The 13,443-nt window shown below is 37.5% G+C and overlaps 1 protein-coding gene across 17 annotated transcripts in view; it reads left to right on the top strand.

Annotated features, from left to right (window-relative positions):
* The window catches only part of LOC132131136 (receptor-type tyrosine-protein phosphatase S-like), a 131,888-nt gene that overhangs the window by 28,194 nt on the left and 90,251 nt on the right, over positions 1-13,443 (top strand). For all 17 annotated transcript variants that reach the window (XM_059543096.1, XM_059543102.1, XM_059543099.1 and 14 more), the window contains exons 3-4: positions 10,123-10,268; positions 11,010-11,151. In XM_059543096.1, coding sequence (XP_059399079.1) covers positions 10,123-10,268; positions 11,010-11,151 — 288 coding nt within the window. The remainder of the gene's footprint in view (positions 1-10,122; positions 10,269-11,009; positions 11,152-13,443) is intronic.

Here is a 13,443-nt window from a genome sequence, read left to right as displayed (position 1 = left end):
AATAAAAATAAACTCGAGCTGAAAGAGTTTGCATTGTTTCTCAAATCCTTAAAAAAAACAATTTGGCTATTTTTTGCATTTTCTATAGTTGCGTTTCACCTCACATATTCTTAAAAAGAGATCCCAAAATGAGTCTGTAATTGTCGTACATTAACTCCTAACTAAGGACTCTTAGGTCTCTTTTTTCAGCTCACCAAAATAGCTATACAAATTAAAGCGGATCGATTATTCGATCAGAAATATTTGAGTTCATATTGATATCTCTGTCAAATCTGAGCATGATCTTGAGACTTTGTCGAGATCTCTTCAGGAACTGATGAGTAAAATCTCAACCATTTGTAGTCTAGGACAAACAACTGGGACATTAACTAGATCACATTTATGCTGTCTATGACTATAGCATATGTCATTTTTTCACTAACAATCCATCTGTGTTTTTGTACCACGACGCCCCTAGAATTGCTCTTCTGTTTGCTGCAGAGCCAAAGATGATATGCTACCATTTTTGAGAAAAAAGTTAGCATTTAAATATCAAAAGCTAGCAGTTAGCGATTAGTTACATTAATAATTATAAATAAAAATATCTAAATCAATTAAATTAACCATTTTAACTGTTCACTGTTAAATGTAGTGCTTTGTATGAGAGTCTGGAAACTGTCAAGCGACTCTTTTTGGAAAAGAGTTAGCACTTAGCTGCTAAAAGTTAGCAGTTAGCAACAGCTGCACTAAAAGTTACAAATAAAAAGCTTTTTTGACTGATTAAATTATCTTTTAACTGTCTAATGTTAGATCTAATGCTTCATTTGAGAATTTAGGGACAGTCAAGCTAGTCATTTGGGAAAGCAGTTAGCACTTGGTAAAAGTTGACACTAAAACTTAGTAAAGTTACAAATAAAAATATATTTTTTTAACTGATAAAAACTACAAAATCAGATTTTCTAATGAAATTTTAGGATGGTACAATAATTGCGTCGGCTAGCATCGTGCACGCAATGCTACATTCTGCTGTCGCATGTTTTTATGCTACACTAATTGGACATTGTTGCTTGTTTCTAGTTAAGCTAGTAGCATCTCATAGATGAATCAAAATCACATTTGTTTTCTTTGAATATCTTGTTTTGCTTAGAAATGCATCCAATTGTGGATGTAAATTGTGTTGCAATCTGTCTCGTATTGATTTAAGTGGTCTTGTTCCTGTTTAAAGGCGCCGTTCGGCTCACACACACCATCCAGGTGGATTTGTGATCGTGGTGTCTTACAGCTGTGCCACACACACACACACACACACACACACACAAAGCGAGTGGATGTCACCTCTGCCAACTGCATGATGTCATCCTCCACCTCCCTCTCGCTCGGTCATGCTCTCATAAATCAACATGTGGAGGAGACGTTTTTAATCAAAAAGAAAAAAGGGCTGTGAATAAATCTGGCTTGTGGTAATAAAGCTGGGGGCTTGTGTATGTGTGTGTGTGTGAGTGTGTGTGTGCAGAAAGTCCAGCAGTTTTACATTTACACGATTAGCTTTTGAGTGCATGTGCGCACACACACACACACACACACACACACAGTGTCCGTCCACACTATAGGACTATAGGCATCAGATGAATAAACACTAGAATTAGATTATTAGTTTAGCTTTTGCTGTGTGTGTGTGTGTGTGTGTGTGTGTGTGTGAAATGTTTTATATTCATTTTTGTAAAATAAATAAATACTTATTGTAAAAACTAAACATATACATATATATATATATATATGTCTTTATATCTAATATTATGTAAATTTTGCATTTATTATTAACTCATTTGTTTTATAATTATATTGCATACAATAAAATATTAAATGACAATAAAATATATTTCTTGATGTATTTGTGAATAGATGCTAATTTTATTTATTAGTTTTATAATTGCTTTATGTAGAATATTTTATGTAGAATATAGTAATATAAAATACAAATCTTGCACCATATAAAAGTAATTAAATATTTTAATACTTTTATGACTATAAAGACGAATGCATACCATTGTGTAGTGACCAAAAAAATCTAAATACTTTTCATTTGTTTTTCTAGCTAAAATTAAAGCTCTTATAATTTCGCCTTTAAAATATTTGTCTCCAAAATAACATTTTATAACAATAAGATGTTATATTTGTCTTCAAATCAACAAGCTTATTGACCAGAAATGTATGTATTAGCATGATTTCAGCCATGCACTCTTTAATTCATATCCTTCAGTTTGGGATGAGGCGTCAGATGAGGGTCCGCTTACCCACAATCCTCCACACCAGCTTTAAAAACAGTCCATTTAGCTCAGGGTGTGCCTCTGTCTGACCACAAAACACCCTGTCCAGCGCCACACTGACCGGCCCAAAATACCCCGTGTCGAAACTCTACACCGCAATCTGCACAATACCGTGGTCCCACGTAGCCCAGAGTATTATTGCTCAATAACACAGGCCTGTGTTATTCTTCCATTTCGAGTGTTTATGTTCGTAATATGTGCTTACAATGATTTCCTGTGGCTGTCGCTATATTAGGAATCGCGCCAAAGGTCCGTTTGTTGGCGTTCCTCAGAACGGTGCTCATTATGTTGCGATTTATTTTTGGTACGCGGCGTGCCGTAGCATTGTTTGATATTAAAGGCTTTTTCAGGTTGCTTATTAAAGGGCTGGTTTACCAAAAGAAGAAATCCCTTCATCCTCATGACTTTCTATCGTTGAGCACCAAAATAGACGTTTCGATAAATGTTCATGCTGCTCCTTTCCAAGAATCGTGACTAGGGCATGTCAAGAATAAGAAATTACAAAACAAATCCAAAAAACTTGTCTGAATGACACTTGCAAAGTCTTATATGGTCAATATATGTTGAAATTTAGTTGAAAAGCTAATAATTGCTGTAACAAAGCTAATAAATTTCAACATATTTTGCACGTAAAGACTTCGCAAGTGTCATTCAGACAAGTTTTCTTGTTTTTTTTTTTGTAATTTCTTAACATTTGTTAAATGCTGACATTGTAATTAAATTTGTTTTTTTGCATGTCAAGTTTGAATATGCAAAAGTATAAATTATATTTCACGTTTATGAAAGAAAAGGCTTACATTTCGTCCTGTTTTCTCACTCAAATCTACCGTTTGACTAAAGGAGACTTGGAATGTAGTGCAAAAGTTTTCAAAAACCACATTTTTTCTTTCGTAGAGCACAAAAAGATATGTTTTGACAAATGTTCATGCTGCTCCTTTCCAATAATTGTGATTAGGGCTTGTCAAGCTCAAGAAACAATGGGGAAAAGCAGCAGAAAACAACCTTAAATGTACAAAAGTACAATTACTTCAGATTTACGAAAGAAAAATCTTCAATTTCATACTGTTTGTCAATCAGATGTTTTGATGAATGTTTGTGCAGCTCTTTCGGAGTAAGCGCAAGACACAACAAAAGAGCATTGCACAAACAGTCCATGTTAATTACGTGATTAATTCGTTATTTTAGTCTTTGTGTGCAAAATATAATACAATTTGTGCCTTATTAAAGGAAATAACATTGTAATTAAACTGAATTAAAAGGACTTGTGAAATGTATTTCAAGTCTTTACTTGGAAAAAAAGGCAAAACTTATTATGTTTTTCCTTATCAATGCAAATAATGTCTTAAATATTAAATATGCCCCACTCCGGGTTGGACGTTTGTAGTGCAGATTTCCGCCGTTTCTCACGTCAAGTTTAAATATGCGAAAAGTATTTTCTATCATACCACTTTTAATATGATACACAAGTTGTACTTTTTTGGAGCTTGACAGCCTCTGATCACTGTATGCTTTCATTGTATGGAAAAGAGCAGCTTGAACATTCTTCAAAATATCTTCTTTTATCTGCTACAGATGAGAGTAAGTCAAACACGTTCGGAAGAACACATGGGTGCATTAATAACAGTATTTCCATCTTTTTAATGTCCTGGAAGTAGTTAATTTGACCAGTAGATGGCGCTTCGGTGGATTGCGTCACCTCCACCTGCTGTATCTATAAACACACACACACTTTCCTGGGCAGCCCAGATTAATCATGAAACAGATTAGCAAGCTCGGATTTACTGAATGTCAAAAAATATTATTGCATGTCACCTTCGTGATCCCACATCACCGGCTGAGACCGCTAAGACTCGAGTCCCATCAGCCCTTGCTTCGATAGATTATAAAGGCACTTTCGTTTTTGACTCCCCGATGAATTAGCGAGCAAATTCTGAGACTTAATGAGTCAGAATGCATTGTTTACAGATACACAAGAGGCCTTTGATTGCATGTATTACACGTGCTAAAGCGAATATTTGATGATTTGGTTTATTTGATCAAGTGACGCGTGTTTTAGTTTGTTTATTGTTCTCATTTGCATAATTGATGTCACGGCTACAATTAAAAGCGGTCAGCCGTTGAATCCAAGCCTGACTGAAATAATGATGATGTTTGTTTTTATAATTTTCTCAACTAGAGACACGTTTCATTTATAGTGAGATGTTTATTCGCCATCATTTGGGCTTTTGGGTATTACAATATTTGGAAGATTTGCGAAAGCTCATTTGAGATTCTCCCGAGGATTTAACCCTTAAGCGATCACAGGTGTCCGTTTTGTAAATCACATTGGATTGTTGCATTTTCCTCCTCGTTTCAGTGGACCGGCCGTTGCAAAATTGGCCGTATTGTTCAACTTAATTTCCTAAAGCTCTCAGTAGAGTTTGACTCGCTCACCCCACACCTGCTAAAGATTTCCTTATCCAGAAACAAGCGGCTCATTGGGGTCAGCTTGGAGGTTCATAATCAGTGGTAATTGTAGTATATACAGGGGGATTGTGGGAAGGGGAGGCAGAGCAAGTGTCTTCCTGTTTTTGATAGAGTGATAGTATTCTTTATGAGCTTTTATGTTCATTTAAGTCCTAATGTTTCTCTTAAAATATTAACAGATGCACAGACGTTTTAATTCTGCTGAGCTGATAATTACTTTTATTATTGTTTAAACCTAAAATATATTTCTTTTTCAGGAACAAATGTAGAAATAATTGTCACTATTTGTTCTCCTCTTAATCTCATTGCGGTCTATGAGAAATAGATGTTGAAGAGATTTTGTTGTTGTTTGCTTTATTAATGTTGTTTAATTATGATGACCCAATAATATTAATATTTTATTATTAAGCAAACATTTTATTATATATATTTTTTAAATTATAAATATCTATGTCTAGGAGGAATAGAGATTAGATTTAATTTTTTTTCCCAAATAAAATTTTGATAAGGCAGTATTAAAAATTATTTTTATTATATATTTTTATTACTATTTTAATGTCTCCATCTCAATGTTGCCTATAAGAAATAATTGAGATTTTTTTTATTTATTATTTATTTATTTATTTTATAAAACTCTGATAAGCTGAAAATAATATTTTTTTTCTTTAGTAATTTATTTTTCCAAAGATGATCAAATGTATGTTACTTAACATATTTAGAGATTAATTTTTTTTTTTGTGATAGTGATTCTTTTTTTTTAAAAATCTGAGAAAAATGTTGTTGTTGTTGATAATAATAAAACAATATATTTTGATTATTGATATTTGAAAAGATTTTGATCATGAATTTAACTTATGTTTTTAGGAAGGAATCTGAGAAGCAAATGTCCTCGTTTGTTCCCCACTTAATCTCTGTGTACAAGAAATAGATCTCAACTGAGGCTTTTACAATTATTATTATAATTTTTTGAATGTTTATTCCTAGTTTCGAGTCTGAGAAGTCATTATATTGCAGACACCGGTGTGTTTTGCCCAAATTCCGTTGTCATGCTCTGCAGAATAAGATCGAAGTGACCCGCTAAGCGCTAATGATGACCTCACGAAAACATCTGAACAAAAACCACATGTGACCTTTCCTGCCATCTGTTTAGAAATCTCCTCTGAGTGGATTTAGTTGCTCACAGATGCTCCACAACTGTGTTTTTGACTTATGATTTGCATTACCCCATATAACTAGATATATATCATTTTTTCTGTCCTTTTACGGTTCCTCCTCGCAGCGGTCGATTATCCGCGGAAAGAGAAATGCTCGGCCCGTGTGTTTCATAGCAATGGTCAGATCTGTTGACTGTTGGTTTCATGTGACCAAAGAGAGAGAAAAAGTCCTATTGGGAGGAAGAAGGCCCGCCGAGACCAAATGAGAAGCAGTCGAGGACACGGCCACAAATCTCTTGTCTTCGAGCGGCCAAAGCTTTAGCTCAATATAATGAGTTTTTTCTCCAGTGGAACAGTAAAGAAGATTTTTAGATGAAACCGTGCGCTTTAGTGATTCATTAAATGCAAGTAAGTGGCTACCGTCACATTGGAAGTCAGAAAAGCACATACAGGCAGTATGAAATGATTCCCCGTGGCTTTTGACGCTATATCGAGGTCTTATGAAGAGAAACGATCAGTCTGTGCAAGAAACTGAACATTATTTATAACATTATTACCTGCAATCTAGACTCGATTGAAGGGCTCAAATGAACGTTTTTATGGTTTCTCAGAGTTTATGTAAGAAGGTGAGCTGATGAAGACTAGCTGATTCACTTTATGTGCTTTAGACACGTTTCACATCATTATTGGCTGCTTTAATAGTATAATTGTATGTGTGGTTAACTAAACCAGTTAATGAAATTGAACCTTCTGTTTGTGGAAAGAATTGTTTGCCTGAAGCTCTGGATACTGTTGTAAATAATGTTCAGTTTCTTGCACCGACTGATCGTTTCTCTTCATAAGACCTTCATAAATATATCGTGTTTATATCAATATCTGTATATTCCCAAAGAGTCAGTATGACTTGCATTTTATGAATCACCAAGGACCACGGTTTCAGCTAAAAATCTTCTTTACTGTTCTGCTGAAGAAGAAAAATGAATCCTGAATGGCCTGATGGTGAGTAAATTAAACAAAATTGTTCATTTTCTGGGTGATCAATCCCTCTACAAGACCCTCTTTTGTCTTTTTGAGGTTGCTGTGAATATGATTGCAAGGACCTTGTTGGCATATATGATTGTGTTCAAAACCCCGGTCTTGTTATCATAAGAGCAGGTGCTTGACTTGTTTGTAGATCATGGGTTAGAGTGTAAACGTCGCAGATGTTTACCTGAACATGTTGCTCACATTGATTTCTCAAATTACAGCCACTCAGGACATTATCCCCCACTGGGATCCCTCATAATTGGCTCTTTCAGAGCTAAAGTGCATATGATACCAAAATGTTCACCGTTACCCTTTCAGACAAGCCTCAATCAGTAGTTGAAATGCGGCTATTTTAAAGCAAGATGGGCGACAAGTGATGCTCTCTCCCCTTTTCTAAACACCGCTGATGGGCTGCCATTTTTTGGGCCTGCATTTTTCTAATTCTCAGCATAATGGAGCTGTTTTTTTTTAAAATATAAGCCCCAAAAGGTTTTTTTTTTCTCCGTTGATTATGGTGTTAGTCATCTAACTGAATCTGTGACCCCAAGCCTCCCATTATAGGAGTCTCTCCAGATGGAGGCGGAAGAAACATGTTATTGGAAGCGTTTCGAAACTCCTGCAGCTCTTAATGCAAGAAAAACAGTCTGGAAAAAAAAAATGCATGTGGAGAAAGACAAGTATGTTTTTCCTCTCAGTTCGGATAAAGTATTGATAACATATCTGCCATAAAATTCAAATAATAAAATCAAGATTTTATACCATCCAGAATTTTTATACCAATGCATCCTGATTGGATGAGCCACTTTCATTGTCATCATGTAGTTGGTACACACCTGTAACTGGGCATCAGTTATTGCTATATTATACCACATGCATATAGTCGTGCTTGTTCGTGCCGTGTTCATTAGTTAAGGTTTGTCCTTCAGTGTTAGTCGTGTGTACTGTAAACACCTGCTCTGGTGTGCAGAAGCGAGTCTCGGCGAGTGGAAAGGTTAATTGCCTGAGTGATCTTCTTTGTCTCGTGAAGTAGCATGGCTGATCAAAGCTTCTCTATTACACTCACAAGCTCTCGTCAGACGCGCTGTCAGAAAATCCATATACGACTGTCGCGTGAGGCCGCTGATGGACACGGGCTATACACAGCACGCAAGACGCTTACAACACAGCACGCTGAACTATGACCTCAATTTATCACTCACAGCTAGTTTTTTGTCCTTCCTTGTACATCTGTAATCCTTCACACTTTATCCCTTCTAAACTCTTCTACTCTTGTTTAAAGGATTGATCAAGGACTTGGTGTGCAATTTATGGAAAAAGCATATTTGTGTATGTTCTGTCATACATTTATCATACTTTCTGTAGTAAGTTAAATCGCAAAGATTATTTTCATGATTATTCATACAGACCTATAAGAATAAATTGACCCATTTGCTCATTTTATAATTAATTTGGCATCGCACAGTTATTTTTGTGGTTTTGTAATTTTTATGAACTTTAAATATTTTATTCATTATTTCATAAAAATATTTTATCTTTTTATAATGTTTAAAATAATATTTAGAAATTTCAAACTTTTTTTTGCCAGGATTTCTCAAGCCAAGTTCCTAGTGATAAACTTTTTTTATTTAATCGAATATTTCAGAAATTTATTTTGAATTTGTAAACTTTATACCGTTTTTACAAATGTACAAATGTTTATTTTATATATAAAATTTATTAAAAAATATATTTTACGTTTTATTTACTTTTTATTATTTTTATATTATTTTTATAATATCGCTGTATAGGAGTCACTTTTAATTACCCCAAAATCAATGGAAATATTATGAAAAAATATCACAATGCAATTTTTATTATTATTATTATCATTTTATTTATTTATTCCTACAGAAGGACATGGTTAAAATCTCACCGGAGCAGTTCCACCTGGCTCACGGTTCAAAGAACCATGATGTTTTTGATGTCTTGTTTTTGCTCTACCAAACAATTATGACTCATACTTACTAAAGTGGTTAACCTGTGTTGTGAAAGTTGAGCTTTCATGACTTCAGAATGAAACAGAAAGTCCTCAGGCTTCACTCTCTGGAACTTCGCTTCAAGTGTGTTTAACCGCACACGAGATTCAGGGGCTCGCCTGCCTGCCCACGGGCAGTCAATAATTAATTTGCCATGCATGCCTGACCGTTTGATCATCTCCTCATATCTGTGCGCTCTCTGGATTTTCACATGTTCCCCCTTGAGAGCCTCTTCTCATGTCTTGTTGTGTCAAGCTTGACCTACTGCCCTGTAAAGAGAAAAAAGCGAGTGCCAGTGGAGGCCCGCCGAGAAGAGACGAAGTAGACAGCATCATAATTTGATGAGCCAAGAACAAACTTTGCTGTGTTCTGAGGGAAAAATTTAATTGTTTTATTTTCTAAAACTAGTGCAATCCACAAATAACAAGCAGCAATGGTAGAAAAGATGACAGCTCTTCCTCTCCAGAAGCTGGAATAGCTAGGTTACGATATATCGTCAACGACTGTCAGTCCTGGATGTCATTAGATTACAGATGGCATGTCTTACGGGAAATGTGCGTAGGGTTTTGGATGTTTCACCTGACAAGGGGTTTTCAAATCAAGGCAGAGTCGCAGGCACTTTATTATTCATTGGGCAATAAATTATTCAGAGTGGCGTCGACGTGCACATTGTCTATGGTGTAATTACCGGCATGCTGAAAAACAGCCACTTTCCATTTGCACTGACGCACGGTGGCCCCAGTTTCTTGTCGACATCTCTATCGTAGCAGAATGGGTCACGAGCCCACTCCAGTCCTAGTGCCCTCGCTCGCTATTTTACGGTCGAATGCCCTTCAAGTTACTGTTGAATTCCGTGTGTGTGGGTGTGTGTTCAATCACTAGGTAATTTTACTTAATTGATTTGCTGTTACATTGGCCTTGTGACAAAATGGGTTAGCTTCACTTTACCTGCACTCACAGTTCACTATAGCTTGCTGCACCCGTATTTTCCCAAAATGCAATGCATTCCACTTTACTGTGCATTGGGAAATGGGAATGATATCAGCTTTCATCATCTCTTTCTTGACTCTTTTTAACGGACAGCCAAAATGTAAGGTATTTTGTTGAAAAAAAGCTGAATGCTAATTGTATTTTGCTTGTTTTCTTTTTCTTTAGCTTCACCCAGGTTCACAAAAGTACCTGTTGACATGATCGGCGTCTCCGGAGGTGTTGTATCCTTCGTGTGCCAAGCCACAGGTGACCCCAAGCCAAGTGTAACCTGGAATAAGAAAGGAAAGAGGGTGAATTCTCAACGCATCGAGGTGAGACTTAGCATGCTAGCACTTATTCAGTATATCAGTTGAATACTCAGCCGTTTTTGTGGTATTTTTTACTAAACGCCATCGAAAAAGACATCTGAAACTGTTTTGGGTTCAATCTGAAGTGTTTACACAGCATAGATATCTTAGCTTCTGTGGGTTTTAGCCTATGTCTTATATTTCTTTCTTGTTTGCTGTATTCTTTTGTCATAACACAGCTGGCGTGTTGATCAATGTTTAGTGTATCTTAATTAAAAATAGCTCCGTATTTAACCACGCTGTCACAATTCAACAAAGATGAAAAACTTCCCTCAAAAACAAACAAACAGATCAACACAAAAATACGTTGGTGGTTCCGATTCACTCGTCAGCAAGAATATGCTCAAATTATAATCTTGGTTGCATTTATAAGTCTTATCATGAGGGATTTGAAGTAATTTGATTCCCCGAAGGCTTTGCGTTGATATTGATCTACTCACACTTAGGACAGTGTGCCGTCACTGGGCTGCTTCTCATTATCGTAGCATTGAAAGCTCACTCTCCAAAAAAGCAAAGAGAGTTTTGCCCCTAGAGCAACTAAGAATAAAGTGCCTTGCTCTCAAGGCACCTGGGATCTGTAACTCTCCAATTCTGGGATTAAATTCACAGTCTTTGTGTCTTCAGGCCAGATTTTTAACTACCAGGCTACTGTTACTGAAACATTTGAATGTAATACACCGAATCAATCTTTATCCTCTAACACAGACAATAGAGTTTGACGAAGGTGCTGGTGCAGTCCTAAGGATCCAGCCTCTCAGGGCGCCTCGAGACGAGAACATCTACGAGTGTGTGGCTGAGAACACAGAAGGCGAAATCAGCGTCCAAGCTAAGCTGTCAATTATCAGAGGTAAGACTAAAGTCAAATGGGTTGACAGGTTTTTGTGAACCAACTCTTAATTTCTGGGGTTTCCAGTCTTGCCCCTAGAGGGCCACTGTCCTATAAAGTTGATCTGCCTTGAAGTTTCTACACTATAAAATCTGTCCCTGCATTGTTACCCTTTCAACAAGTGCACCCCTTTTACCTTACTTTCCCCTAAAATGTGCTTATTATTACCTTAAATGTAAATATCTATACCTAAATCATACATATTAATACCTTTTATCAAGGTACCATTCCAGTAACCGCTTTTGCAAACAAAATTCTAAAAGTGCAGTGATCCTGAAGACCTTGAATAGTTGGTATAGGTGTGTTTAATTAGGGATGATGGAGTTAAACAATTCTGGAAGTTGACCCTTCAGAAGCAGGGTTGGATCCCCCTGCTGTAAGTGTGCAACCCCCTCCAATCCTCAGGACCCACCTCCCAGAATGTTTTAGATAAGTCCCCTAGGAAGTGATGAGTTTTAATTAGTGAGACATCTAAAACACTCTGGAAGTTAGGTCCCTAAGACTGGAGTTGAGGAACACTGCCCTACAGGACCATCTCGGCAAATGGGGAAACTGACCAGCATTCTCTGGTTAAATGTGACCTAATCTTACTGTTCCAAAAACTCTAAATCCGTCCTAGCAAATAGCAGAACCTCTGTCGTCCTAAACATCAAGTTATCCATTTGTTCCCCATGTGCCGAGGTCTAGCGATCTGCTTCGTCAATGCCGAGCGCTGGAGCAGGCAGCTTGCAGGCTTCTTCCCAGGCCCCAACCCAAACCAAGGGTTTTTGTAGGCAGTCCAGTTTTACATGAAAATCCTGGCTTTGGCAAGACCCATGCGGCTCAGGAAGGAACACAGGCGGTAGCACAAGGGGGAAAAAAACGTCTGCTGCCCCCTTCGCTCTCTCATCCCCATCTGCTGTGGGCACTTATTACATCGAACCTCATCAGTAGAGCAAGCCCCACACACACTCGTCCAAAGGACGGCACATGTGTCCGCACATTCCCAAAGGAGAGTTCCACTGCTCCTGAACTTTTGAGTGTACATCAATCAAAATCAATCAAACTGTCCACTATTCCAGCTGCAATTTGTGGTTTCCAGTGGGTTCTTCTTTCATTTTGTCCCTGGCTAACTTCTGAAACTGGTGACTTCATTAAGTACCCAGTCACCTTGCCGTCTTCAGGGTGTGTCCACTCGCCTGCGGCAGAGAAAACATGGGAAGGCTTTGCAGTAATTTTACCAGTGCTCTTTCCAGAGGCTTATGTTTGTTTTTTAGCTGCCTTCTGGCTGCCCACAAGAACGGTGAGCAGAATGCTTAAGATGTTGCCATCTGCTTTTCCACCATGTCGCAGAGTCCTCTGAGAGTCCTTGGAGAAAACTGAGGCAAAGACACCTGCAGCCGTCGCTGTTGCTTCTCTGTGTCAGGCGTCGAACCCTCTCTTCCCTTCCTCCGTTTTCTTCTCTCGTAGCCTTGCTTTTTTTCTCTTCAATCTGACCCTGGCTTTCAGCCCTTCTTGGCAATCTTGTCCACCAGTGACCCAGAGCAAGCACTTCATAGAATCTAACACCAACAGCAGCACAGGTTTTGCCATCTGGTTGCTTCCTGTGAGGCGTAAGATGCTCACACGCTTCTTTACACATTCAGGTGTGCCTGGACTTAGCTTGCCCCTGGTCACGCTGTGAGAATGCTGGGTTCAGAGTTCTAGCCAACAAAAGATCAGACGGGGAACGCTGGACTGCTCAGCCTTGGGTTTGGCATCGTGCAACCCGAAATCCAAAGGTGTCAGACCACCTTTCAATTTCCCGAAACCTTCTGTATCTTTTTAGACAACATCATAGGCTAACTCCAGATGTGAAGGCTTTTGTGAAAGTTGGCTAGTTTTAGCAGCAGCGTAAACTGTATTATGTCGATAAGGCAATCCCAGAATGCACTGCACTAGGCCCAGTGGAAAAAGTCCATACACGATAGCAAACAATGCTAATAACTGTCTACTGTAACCAATATTTGCGTCTACTGTCTATTTTTAATCTCATTAAATTGTTGTGTTTTTAGCATTGCAATATATTAGCAAAAAACTGTTGTAATATGTTGTGTATCAATTGTAATTGCTAAAAGTGGTTAGGGTTTTACATGCACTCTTTTACCTTCTATTTATTTATGATATGTATTTTTTAACTTATTGGATTGTTGTGCTGTTAGGTTAGCAACATGTTAGCAAGTAACATTCGTAATATGTTGCAGATCAAAAAGTAGTTTGGTTTAGGGTTACAAG

The sequence above is a fragment of the Carassius carassius genome, chromosome 48 (genome assembly GCF_963082965.1).
Source record: "Carassius carassius chromosome 48, fCarCar2.1, whole genome shotgun sequence".
NCBI classification, from domain to species: Eukaryota; Metazoa; Chordata; class Actinopteri; order Cypriniformes; family Cyprinidae; genus Carassius; species Carassius carassius.
The sequence above is the reverse complement of the archived record's forward strand: the minus strand, read 5'-3'. Positions and strand labels throughout refer to the sequence as shown.